Below are 12,625 nucleotides of genomic sequence, written 5' to 3'. Positions count from 1 at the left end.
TAGCTTTAGTGATATCATAACAATATAAGTTATAATTTAGAAACCTCTGACTATTTGCAGTGTGTCCACTTAATACATCAGTTTTATGTTTTTATTTATTATTTTTATTTTCATGTTTTTTTTTTCTTTATATTTATTTTTTATTTATTTTTTAATATATGTTTGATTTATAATTTTCACTTTTCCTGAATCCCTTCCACTTTTCATTTCATGTATTGATGAATACCATTTTTTATTTGTTGGTTCATATACATTCTGGTCATTCGGCTTCAAGGTTGTACATTTTCATTTTCCATCTTTTATCATTTAAATTGTCATATTTACTAGTCTTTTATTGTTCTCACATGTATCTGCCAGTTCATTGTTATTGCTGTATTATGTTTTTCATTTCCTTCTGGCTGCGGTGTCTTGTGCCCTTTTACTGGCATCGCTGGTCCTTCTAGTCCCACAAATGGTGTTGCACATTTCTCCCTATACATACAGTACCAGTAGCCTGCATTACCACTCCAGGCCTTCAGAAGGAGCAGAGAGCCCGTTTCATCCTAGCAACTTCTTCCTCTCTTGGTGACATCACATCTGCCCAAGCATTCCATGCTGGTTTGGAGTAGTGATGGGAAGTTCGGATCTTTAAAATGAATCGGTTCATTTCGAACTGCTCACTGAAATGAACCGATTCAATGAATCGATTCTTCGGTTCTTCGGTTCACTTGCTGAGTCTACTGACAAGCAAGTGAACCGAAGCTCTGATTCAACCTTCTTAAATGAGTAGAATCAGAAGACTGATTCACACAGAAGGTTGGCAGGTCCTGGTAATGTTTACTTTGATTTAGTTCATCGGCGCAGAGCACAATTGTTGTCAATTGACAATTATTCCATTGTTGTCAGATTAGCGCAGTGTCATGCATTTTGGTGATACACAAACAGCTGTGTTAGGCTGGGTTCACACTTGTGCGATGCGGGAACCCTGCGATTCCACGACGGGTTCCTGCATCGCACCCAACTCGCACGACAGTTCACAACGACATATGCGAACTGCTGGGGAGTGTCATGCAATGTTAATGGCACCCCCATTTCAGTTCGCATGTCGCACTGCGAAGTGTCAGTTTGGACATGAATCGGATCGCATGAGTGCTATGCGATCCGATTCTGGTGCGGACCAAAAAAAGGGTCCTGTGCGAGTTTAGTCCGAATGCGATACGATTTCAACCATACTATCTGTATTGCTGAAATCGCATTGCACGGACATCGCCTGTGATTTGCACTGCAGTGCAAATCGCATGCGATTTTGCACTATGCTGCAGTGTGAACCGGCCCTGAGCCTAGGTTTCCGCAAATTTGATGGATAGCAATGTTACCTGTGAAGTTGCCCCAGAATGCAGTTCACATGCACACAAACCCCGCTTTTCATTTAGGCTCTGTTTCCACTTGTGCAACTTGTCCTGCGACTTGGGACTGCAAAGTTGCATGACAAGAAGTACCCGATTTCCAATGAGTACTATTCATATCTGTGCGACTTCAAGTCACAGCGACTTCAGAGTAGTCCCTGCACTACTTTGGTCCCATTGTAATGTGACTTGAGGGCCATAAACCTCCAGAATACACAGGCATGGCTTCAAGTCGCGGCATAATCGTGCAACTTTCTGGCTTTTCAGGCTAACGCAGCCTGAAAGTTGCACAATTCTGCCTCAATTTTGATGCGACTTTAAAGCAATGCCTGTGTATTCCGGAGGTCTATGGATCTCAAGTTGCATCAAAGTGGGACCAAAGTAGTGCAGGGACTACTTTGAAGTCGCACAGATACGAATAATACTCATTGGAAATCATAGAGTACAAAGTCGCAGGACAAGTTGCACAAGTGGAAATGGAGCCTAAATGAAAAGCGGGTTTTTGTGCATGTGAACTGCATTCTGATGGGCCAACTTCCCAGTTAACATTGCTAGCCATCAGATTTTCCCATAGTCTTTACAGCGCATGCGCAGGAATGATGATCAGATTTTACTACCACTACCATGGGCGAAGTACCCCTGGTAGTAAAATCCAATCGTTAAGGCTATTTTCACACTTGTGCGACTTGAAAGTCAAGTGCTTTTGCCATGATTTTTGCCATGACTTGAAGCAATGTTTGTGTAATCTTGAGGTCTCTGCCACAAGTCGCATCAAAGTCAGACAAAAGTAGTACAAAAACTACTTTGAAGTCGCACAGATATGAACTGAACTCGTTGGAAATCATGGGGTGTGACTTGTCATGTGACTTTGCAGTCTCAAGTCGCAGGACAAGTCGCATGAGTGTGAAAGGGCCTCAGGCTGTCCGTACCACCTGATCACTGCTGCTACCTCATTGGTTTAGTGTATTGTTTTACTGGTGGTGACTCGTGGTTCTTTCAGTGTACTGGGTTCTAAAAACTGATACGATTCTTTAACTCCTGGCTCTTGTTTTAAGTTTGTATCCAGTTCCTGAGTGTCACTGTGCTTTGAGTCAGCTGATTGGTTGCAGGGAGGGGCGGAGCTCTCTCACTCTAGGATCATATTACCACTGCCAGCTCTGCTGCTCTGCTATGTACTGAGTGCAGAGTGAAGTGTTTCAAACGAATCAGTTCACTGAAAAGAATCGATTCATCCAGTTCACTAAAAAGAACCGGTTCAAAAGAACGATTCGTTCATGAACTGGACATCACTAGTTTGGAGTGGATTTCCTGTGCATCTCAGGAACTTTCAGTCCCTCTCCATTGCTTCCTAGGGAGCCTGAACCCAGAAGACCATGTAAGATTGAGGATCTTGGACCTTTTAGCAGGTGAGCAAGCACATGATAAACTTTTTTAATCTAACACTTTGTAAGAGTTTTTAACTGTTGTTCTAATAAACTCCTTGTAATATTGCACTCAGGCTTCCCCCTTCCTTCCTTCTTGTGTTTTGTTTACAGAGCTGGCTCAATTCTGAGGATAGCAGCCCTACAGTGCTTCACAACTTATGCCCTGGCATCAGAGACTGTTATTACCATCCCAGCAGCCATTGTTGCATGTTTACCTGAACTATTGTATTGCATACACTCCATGCACCTGATTTTATGACTTTTCCTCCTCCAGTTTCTGCAGGCATAGCTCTCCAGGCTGCTAGAAAGGTCCCAGGCGAGGTGCACTTGGTATCACACTGCCTGGAACAGGAGCTGGTGTCTTGTCAAATAGCGTCCTCCATCAGATAGTGTCCCCTGCGTACTGCGCATGCGCAGTACACAGGAACACAGATTCCGAAAATTGCCGAGGATGAACGGCGCCTGGGCCGTGAGTCCAGGTTCTATCCCCACTATCCAAGTGGACATAGAGTTAGAATAAAAAAGAGCTGAGCAGAGCGAGGCCGAGCCCGAAGCGTGGCGAGCGAAGCTCGCCCGCGAGGGGCCCTCTAAAATTCACAACCCTATGTCCGCTTGGATGGTGGGGCTACCACCTCCACTCACGGCGCAGGCGCCGTTCAGCTTCTGAGATTTTCCGAAGCTTCGTCTGCTCCGTACTGCGCATGCGCAGTACGGAGCGGACACCATTTGATGGGCGGACTCTATTAGGCAGAACACCGGTGCTACAGAGAAAGCATTGGCTTATGCAGCTCCGGGTCCCTCTGCTGCTGCCTGCTTCGTCCTCTGTCAGTGCCAGCTCCATGTACTCTGATGCTCTGAGATGGTGGTTCGGCAACATGTTGATTGCGATCTGGGCTTGACGACCCACCATCCTAGTTTGAGGTCTCGGGCCACATGTGGTTAAGTAACCCTGCCTTAGTAAAAAGTCACATTCGTTTACACTCACTGCTGTGATGCATAGAAATGCAGGCTGTGAGTGCAGAGTGGTATACAAAATTGCAGACATGCTAGAGCTTTCCATTAACAATTCTATGCAACTGTGGCTTTCATTCCTGTGTAAATGGTTAACATAGAAAAGCAATTGTTTTCTGTGTGCCCTTGTAGACATCAGTGATTTTCTAGCATAGAAAACTACCTGCAGCACGTACCCCCAAAGTATCTGCTGTTGTTTGGTTTCTTTTGTTCCTGGTGTTAGCAACCCACTAGGCAATAGCTCATTCTCTGACACACTGAGGCTAAAAGAAGGGTTGTTTATTTGGGCAGCATGCCCAGCAAAGTAAGGCAACAACAACAATACAAATAAACAGTGGCAAAATGGAGGCAATAAACAGTGTATACAATAATGCAACCTCCAAACAAGAAATGATCAGAATCACACAAAACAATTACCCAACAAAATTAAAGTTCAAGGGCCAAAATTCAAACAAAATTCAAGGGACAAAGCTTAGTCCTCCTAGGGCCTGACTTAAGGGGATGCTCTAGATATGGGATTCACATACACAGGGGAAGACTAACAACACTCAGGGCCCCTGGATCAAATAAAGAAAGGGCCCCCTGCCAGGCTCTGCCCCTGGCCCTGCCCCTACACTTTGCACAAATTATAGTCTCTATTAGAGATAGACCCCCCTCCAGGTTCCAATAGAGACTACAACAGTCTAATGAGACCTGGAGGGGGGTCTCTCTCTAACAGTGTCCATTAGGGAGTCTCTGTTAGAGAGAGACCCCCCTCCAGGACCCATTGGAGACTACAAAAGGAGTGTAATGGGACATGGAGGGGGTCTCCCTCGAACAGAAGTGCTCCTTTCAATGTCCATTAGAGAGCCTGTTTTGGAGAGAGCCCCCTCCAGGCCCCATGAGATACTACAAAGGAGTCTAATGGGACCTGGAGAGGGCCTCTTTCTAACAGAGTGTACAGTGAACACCTTTCTTCACTCTGGTCCTCACAGAACCCCCTCCTTGTGCCAGGACTCTCACCCCTACCCTAACCTCTCACAAAGAAGAAATAAAATTGTCACTGTGTAGCACTCCACTTACAGTAACTATGGGTACTGAAGCTGTGGCTTGCTCCCATGTCCTCTGTGGCTGGTTGGAATTCTGGCCCTGCTGTGGATGGATCACCGTGGGTGGCTGGCTCCTGTGGGTGGCTGGGTGGAACCCTGCTGTGGCTGGCTGGCTTTCTGCTGTGGGTGGGTCACCATGGGTGGCTGGCTGGCACCCTGGCCCTGCTGTTGGTCATGGGGGGGTGGGTGGCTGGCTGGCACCCTGGCCCTGCTGTGGGTCACAGTTGGGTCACTTTGGGTGGCTAGCTGCCACCCTGACCCTGCTGTCGGTCACCATGGGTGGCTGGTTGGCACCCTGGCCTGGCTGTGGGTCACTGTGGGTGGCTGGCTGGCACGCTGGTCTTGCTGTGGGTAGCTGGCTGGCACCTGGTCCCTGGCCCTGCTGTGGGTCACTGTGGGTGGTTGGCTGGCACCCTGGCCCTGCTGTGGGTCACAGTTGGGTCACTTTGGATGGCTAGCTGCCACTCTGACCCTGCTTTCGGTCACCATGGGTGGCTGGTTGGCACCCTAGCCTGGCTGTGGGTCACTGTGGGTGGCTGGCTGGCACGCTGGTCTTGCTGTGGGTAGCTGGCTGGCACCTGGTCCCTGGCCCTGCTGTGGGTCACTGTGGGTGGTTGGCTGGCACCCTGGCCCTGCTGTGGGTAGCTGGCTGGCACCTAGCACCTGGCCCTGCTGTGGGTCACTGTGGATGGCTGGGTTGTCACCCTGCCTTGGCCCTGCTGCGGGTAGCTGGCTGGCACCTGGTCCTGCTGTGGGTGGCTGGGCTGGCATCTGGTCCCTGGCCCTGCTCTGGGTGGCTGGACAGGCACCTGGTCCTTCTGTGGGTCACTGTAGGTGGCTGGGCAGACACCTTATCCTGCTGTGGGTGACTGGGCTGGCACCCGGTCCCTGCTGTGGGTCACTGTGGGTGGCTGGGCTGGTCCCTGGCCCTGCTGTGGGTGGCTGGGTTGGGACCTGGTCCCTAGCCCTGCTGTGGGTAGTTGGACAGGCACATGATCTCTGCCCCTGCTGTGGGTGTATGGGGTGGCACCTGGTCCCTTGCCCTGCTGTGGGTAGTTGGCTGGCACCTGGCAGGGAGGACCCAAAAGCAGCCCTTGCAAAGGTAGTGCTACATATGTCAACCCATGATAACACATCAGCGCAAAGCAATAAAAAAAAAGCATTTAAAAACCCAGACAGACAACTGTGAAACTAACTTAAAAGTTTTATAGCTGACCATTCATAAAAATAAACTAAAAACTATATGCTCTATGTATCCTTAGGGATTGAGAAGCAGTCCTTTATATATTTGCATTTGTACATGAAGATTTCAGATTTTACATCCAGCTCAGAAATGATTCCATTGCACAATGACAGATTTATAATCAGTGCAATATGTTACGATAAAATATATATTACCAAACAAAATATGTAATTAAGGTTGCCAGTTGCTGGTTGCAGTATAATAACATCTTTGATGTTTTATGGTAGGTGCTTCACTGAGGGACAGCAAACATTTTATAATCCCTGGATCTTGAAGAATTGCTGTTGGGCTCTGGGGTGATATCTATGTCCTTCTTGTCTACTGTAGGCTTCAAAGTAAATCTTTGCAGTATAGTAGTGAAAAACAAGAAGAGCTCCATACGGGCCAATCCTTCTCCTACACACATACGTTTTCCTAAATGGAATAAAGAGAAAAAGAATCAGCTGTACACAAGACTTTGTGGCAGTGTAAAAATCTCTGATTGTTAGTAACCTGGTGCTCTGGGAACACCTGATTCTAGGCATGCGTGCTACAGGCCATGGCTTTACAACACCATACATCAGAGTTTCTCTACAGACTCTATGTTTAAATACCCCTGTCTCATTCCAACAATGCTAATCCTTGGGCCCCTTTCACATGAAATGTCCGATCAGGTCCTTCTGTCCGTTTTTTACGTGAACCTGATCAGATCCTCCATTCACCTGGACTGGAAGATGTAAATGGACTTATGTCCGCTTACACCCGCCTACCTCCGCTCCGACCTGGTCTGCTAAAAAAATGGAAGGGGATCTGTCCCCCTCCATCTAAGTGGATCAGACTGGAGGACAGTCAGAGGTAAGTTGCACAGCAAAGAACAATCATCAAAAAAGCTGTAGTCTAGTGTGCTGGGTTTATTGAATCCCTGCAATATTACACTAAAGGGAAATATGGCAAAATTAAAGTGGTTCAAAAGCCATCTCTGCATTAAGGTAAAAAAAAGTTTTATTACTCTCTGTCCTTCTCCTTCCCTATGTGAAAGGGGGGGTGAGGGGGTTAAAGCAGCAGGAGAAGCCTCCTGCTGATGTCAATCAAACGCAGTGAGGAGGGAGAAGAGGTGGGGCTATGCCCTGCTGTGTGTGTCTATGGAGTGCAGCTCCATTGTATGGCGCTTGGTATGGGGACACATGAAGAAGAGGTGGTTCCAAGATTACCAGGAGACCTGGGAAGAGGAGGTTTGGGGCCGCTCTGTGCAAAACTATTGCATAGAGAAGTTGAGTATGACATGTTTATTATTTTAATATAAAAGGTTTACCTTTAGTCTCACTTCAAATAAAACTTTGAAAACCAAGCAAATTAAAGCCTAATGCTGTGTGCACACAAGCGTTTTTTTTTCCGTTGGAATAAACTCTGAAGGTTTCTCCAATGGAATTCTGAAGGAATTCTGCTCAAACTGTCTTGCATACACATGGTCATACCAAAGTCCGACCATCAAGAACGTGGCGACTTACAACATGTACGACGGGACTAGAAAAAGGAAGTTCAATAGCCAGTAGCCAATAGCTTCCATCTCGTACTTGCTTCAGAGCATGCATAGTTTTTGGTACGTCGGAACAGCACACAGACATGCGGTTTTCCCGATAGGAATTGATTCCGTCAGAAAAATTTAGAACACGTTCTCTTCTAGATCCGTCAGAATTTTCAACGTAAAAAGTCAGATGGGGCATACACACGATTGGAATATATGATGAAAATCTCCCGTCTGACTTTTTCTGTCGGAAATTCCGCTTGTGTGTACACGGCATTAGTATACTTTCAGCAAAGTGCAATTATCCAGGTTGCCCTGTCCTGAGTTAAAGTACCCCATATTCCAGCTCCCTAGATGAATACTTACCTCTATCTAATTGTTGATGCCTACTGCAATGTTGACAGTCTTCTGTAAAATCTTCTGTGGTAAGAGACTCTGGGAAAACAACTTCATAGTCTATGGCAGTGGCAGCACGTGCATTGTCGGTGCGCCACCCTCCCTAGCCATGCGTCTGGGCCCTTTCAGGACACCGGGCGCATGAATTACTATGGTGGAGATAGGCGGTGGGTATGTATTTTGAAGCACGTGATTAGTGCCAAAGGCCGAAAGGGTGGGGGCTTTCTCTGTCCTGCACCTCGGGCTGTGCGGTGGTTGTCAGTCAACCACCGCAGGAGGTGGTATTTCGGTAACCTGCATGGGTGGGGGGGTTTTAAGTCACTCGCCGCAGGCTGGGGGGGAGTTGTCAGCCGCCACTGTTAGACAGAGGGCTAGGCATGGATCTGATTTTGCTTTCTCTGGTTCAGTTGGTTTTTCCCTGCCTTTGTGCTATGCCCTTTGTCCCTATCTCCCCTGACATGTTCTCTGCTTGATATATGTATCTTTTGTATATCAGTGTGTCTTTTTACCCTGCTCTGCCTTGTTATTAACTCTTCTATTTCCCACTATCACTTGCTTCTCTTTCCAGTAGGACTGTAATTGGAAAATTATTAATTTTATAGCAGCCACTGCTGGAACATGACTGCTTATTTAGATATTTGTGACTACCTTTATTTGGATCAGACTCTTGACTTTGTGTTTGCAAGCAAGTTCTATATATACCATGATCTGTGAGGCTGAGCTATATACCCTGATCTGTAATTCTGAGCTATATACCCTGATCTCTAATGCTGAGCTATATACCATGGTCTGTAATTCTGAGCTATATATTATTATTTTTTTCTCAAAGTCAGATCAAAATCAGATCCCATTTATTAAAGTCACATGATGGAAGTCGGATCAGAATTTGTGCGACTTTCGTGTTGGAGCAGTGTGAACCCGGCAAAATTCTTTTTTTTTTAGCTATGAAGCACAATTGGGTAATCACCTGACACACACGAATTCTAGGAAGTGCATGAGGGAAGCACTTTGTTTTTCCAATACATACCATTTTAGTACTTATACTGGGACTGATTTTAATTTTTCTTGGTCGAAATGGTTTTTGTGGGTGAATTTTGGAACTATTGCTTTGTATTATATATTAATTTTATATTCCATGTTATAATTTATTTGGTATTTTCTTTTCACTTATAAATGAGAAGGCACTTGAATTACAGAATTATTTTTATATGTATATATTTCACATTTAATTCATTTGATATATTTTTATCGTATTCACTTATGAATTAGAAGGCAATTATGTAAACTTCATAAGACAGCGCAACACACCCCCTCCTCCTTTTATAAGATGTACATTGATCGTGAAGTTTCATTGTGTCATTTGTTGCCCTGTACACACAGCTTATCGTACAGTAAATCTTCACATTCCTGGCTCTGGAGTTTCTGTTTGTATTAAAAAATTAGGAATGCGGCATGGCACTGCATAGGTTAATGCATGACTCTGTCTGTAGTCTAAGTACTGACACTTCCTTTGAAGAAAAGACATAACCCACAGTCCCTGGGTCTCTCAGTCTAGTGTTCTTAGGTGAGAAGTAGCTACACAGTAATTAGATCTGTCATAGACCAAGCAGGCAGAGCATTTACATTGGACCCAGAACAGGAAGTTGTGTTGTTCCTTTGGAGATTAGGTGAAAATAGGGGGATTAATCACAACATCTGAGCCCATCATTACAAGGTAAGGCATGCAAACTGCCCAGGGAATATAACTACACAAAAATAAATCAGAAGGCTATACATGGGAATCAGAAATTGAAAATAGGTGTTAATGATGGTGTTATTATTTACTGGACATATAAATAAAGAAATTATAATGGATTCTGTTTCGTTATTACACTGTTATCGGATACCTGCAGAAAATGGCATGAAGGCGTCACTCTTCTTAAAAGCCCCATTCTCATCAAGAAAATGCCCAGGGTCAAAGTCAGTTGGGTTCTTGAAAAAATTAGGGTCTTTCAAAACAGATGTTATTGCAGGAGCCACCAAGGTGCCCTGAAAAAAAAAAATCTAAAATGAAATAATTATCTTCGATTTGTGTTGGAGTTAAGATACAACTCTCTTTTTGTGCTTGAATTAAAAAAATAAATAAAGCATTAATAAACCCAATAGCCCACATTGAATACTGTATATTGCAGCTTACTAATTCTTAAACATTTTTAGTTTTAGTTTTTTTCATTCGTTTTCTTTTTTAGGCTTTCTGTCTTTTATTTTCGGTGATCTGGCCTGTAAGTATGCTGTTTTTCAACAGAACAAGCTCTCTTGCAAATGTATGTGTTAAGACAAACCATTTACCACTGACAGGGGTGCTCACAATGATCTTTTTTTTCAAGTTCAACCTATATTCCAAAAGAAAAAAAAACTGTTGCTGCATTTACTTGTGTAACTGCAGTGCAAGCTGGAATTTGGCTTCAGTTTGTTAGTTTAAATCTAAATCTGAAAGTACATCTAACACTTCCCCTCCCCCCAGACTGACAATGCTGCAATCCAAAGGTGCCCCTTGTGCTCCTTCATCTAGAGTGGGGACACTTTAATACAGGAGGTGTGTTTCTGGCCAGATTACCCAGAGAAAACAGAAGGAAGAGGGCCTAAAAAAAAAAGAAGAAAAATGCATAACACATATTTGGTTTTAGGTTTAAAATAAAAATGCAGTTCTTTTTTACAGACCTACTGCAGTAAGATCCACCAGCATTAGACATGTGCAAAAGGAAAACATTTGTTTTAACTCGTTAATTCATTAATTTCGTTTAGTTATATTCGTTAACTTCCTTAAATTCATTTTCGGATTTCGTTTAGTTTTCTACCAAATTCGAAAAATCGGCCACATACGAAAATATTTCAACCAAATTCGAAAATATTTCTACCGGATTCGAAATGATTTCAACATGATTCGACATTATTTCAACCACATTCGAAAATATTTTGTGACCCGATTTTAGGGCCATGTATATCGGGGTCACTTGGTGCTAGAATCCAAATTTGGATATGTTGTAGTGCTAGTACTATTGTGTTTGCATACTAAATTTGGGGTTTCTAGCTATACGTGACCCCGAGATATGTGGCCCCAAAATCGGGTCGCAAAATGTCATTCTCTGCTCTAATAACTAATAACATTTTGCAACCCGATTTTGGGGCCACATATCTCGGGGTCACTTATATCTAGAAACCCCAAATTTGGTATGCAAACACAATAATACTAGCACTACAACATATCCAAATTTGAAGTGTCTAGCACCAAGTGATCCCTAGATACATGGCCTTAAATTCGGGTCACAAAATATTTTTGAATGCGGTTGAAATAATGTCGAATCATGTTGAAATCATTTCGAATGCAGTTGAAATAATGTCGAATCATGTTGAAATAATTTCGAATGCGGTTGAAATAATTTCGAATCATGTCGAATTCATTTGAATTCATTCGTTATATTTCTTTCGTATTCGTTGTAATTTGTTATTTTTTTATTCGGACATTCGGATGCATCCGAATGTCCGAAAGATGCAAAATCCGGCCGAATTTCGATTCGTTACGAAACGAATTGCACAAGCCTATCTCAGAGCCCGAATCGTCTGACCTACATAAAGCAGGCCACATGGCAACTAAGAGCGTAGACAACATAGTCAGATGAACAATTAAAGAACTCCTTAAGCTGATAAGATTTACCTTTAGTGGTAAAATATTTCTGGCTATGATTAACAAATTGACAAGTCCTGCATAGTGCTTTTTTACATTGATACATACCTATAGTAGGTATTAAAACAGGTACAGGTGATGAAACAGTATTGGATTTGAGTTTGCTTGGTGCGATTTTGTTCCTAAGGTTAAGAGCTCTCCGATAAGTAACTGTGGGGTGAATGGGTAGTATAGTTTTTAGATGAGGGTCCTGCTGTAGAATATTCCAATGTTTGGATAATATTCTTTCCATCTTTCTGTGTTTGGAATGAAAAGTTGTGACAAACCTCACTGCGCCAGCCTTAGGATTGTGGCTGGATCTTGGTGGTTTGCCCTGATTCAAGATGCAAAATCCGGCCGAATTTCGATTCGTTACGAAACGAATTGCACAAGCCTAACCAGCATCCCTATTCAAATTATTCCACCATGCACACTTTCGGTGAGCCCCAGCCTTCATGGACATCCCCCCTGGGGTTGCATCTTCACCCTGACCTGGAGTCACAGTACTCCTGGACAGAACAGAACTCACATTTCATATGGCAACCATTGCTGCAGGAGAAGAGCAAGAACCCATAGGATAATTGGACCAGCCAGAAGAGCCAACACAAAAAATGTATGCTTAATTCGATTTACAGTAAGAAAAAATAGCACAGTGGCTTAATGCATAGCACTTCTGCCTTGTAGCACTGGGGTCCCGGTCAGTACACTGGGATGCTCTCCCTGTGCTTGTGTGTGTTTGCTCTAGGTACAGTACTCTGGTTTCCTCCCACGTAAAAAATATATATTGATCATTCAATTAACTCCTAAAAAAAATAGTCCCTAATATGATTTTCTACTAAGCACGCCCAAGATGGCTACTTCTCTATATGCC

At 43.9% G+C, this 12,625-nt stretch overlaps 1 protein-coding gene across 2 annotated transcripts in view; it reads right to left on the bottom strand.

Moving 5' to 3' along the window:
• Positions 1–4,084: 4,084 nt before the first annotated feature.
• LOC143982558 (cytochrome P450 2G1-like) overlaps positions 4,085–12,625 on the bottom strand; it is a 34,483-nt gene continuing 25,942 nt past the window's right edge. For both annotated transcript variants that reach the window (XM_077481409.1, XM_077481400.1), the window contains 2 exons: positions 9,938–10,079; positions 4,085–6,565 (listed from right to left, as the gene is read on the bottom strand). In XM_077481409.1, the coding sequence (XP_077337535.1) occupies positions 6,384–6,565; positions 9,938–10,079 (324 nt within the window). In that variant the 3' untranslated portion in view covers positions 4,085–6,383. The remainder of the gene's footprint in view (positions 6,566–9,937; positions 10,080–12,625) is intronic.

Source organism: Lithobates pipiens, unplaced genomic scaffold (genome assembly GCF_037356315.1).
Source record: "Lithobates pipiens isolate NorthernLeopardFrog02 unplaced genomic scaffold, aLitPip1_a1.2 Scaffold_1, whole genome shotgun sequence".
Classification (NCBI taxonomy): Eukaryota; Metazoa; Chordata; class Amphibia; order Anura; family Ranidae; genus Lithobates; species Lithobates pipiens.
Note: the sequence above shows the minus strand (reverse complement) of the source record. Positions and strands in the feature narration are given on the sequence as shown.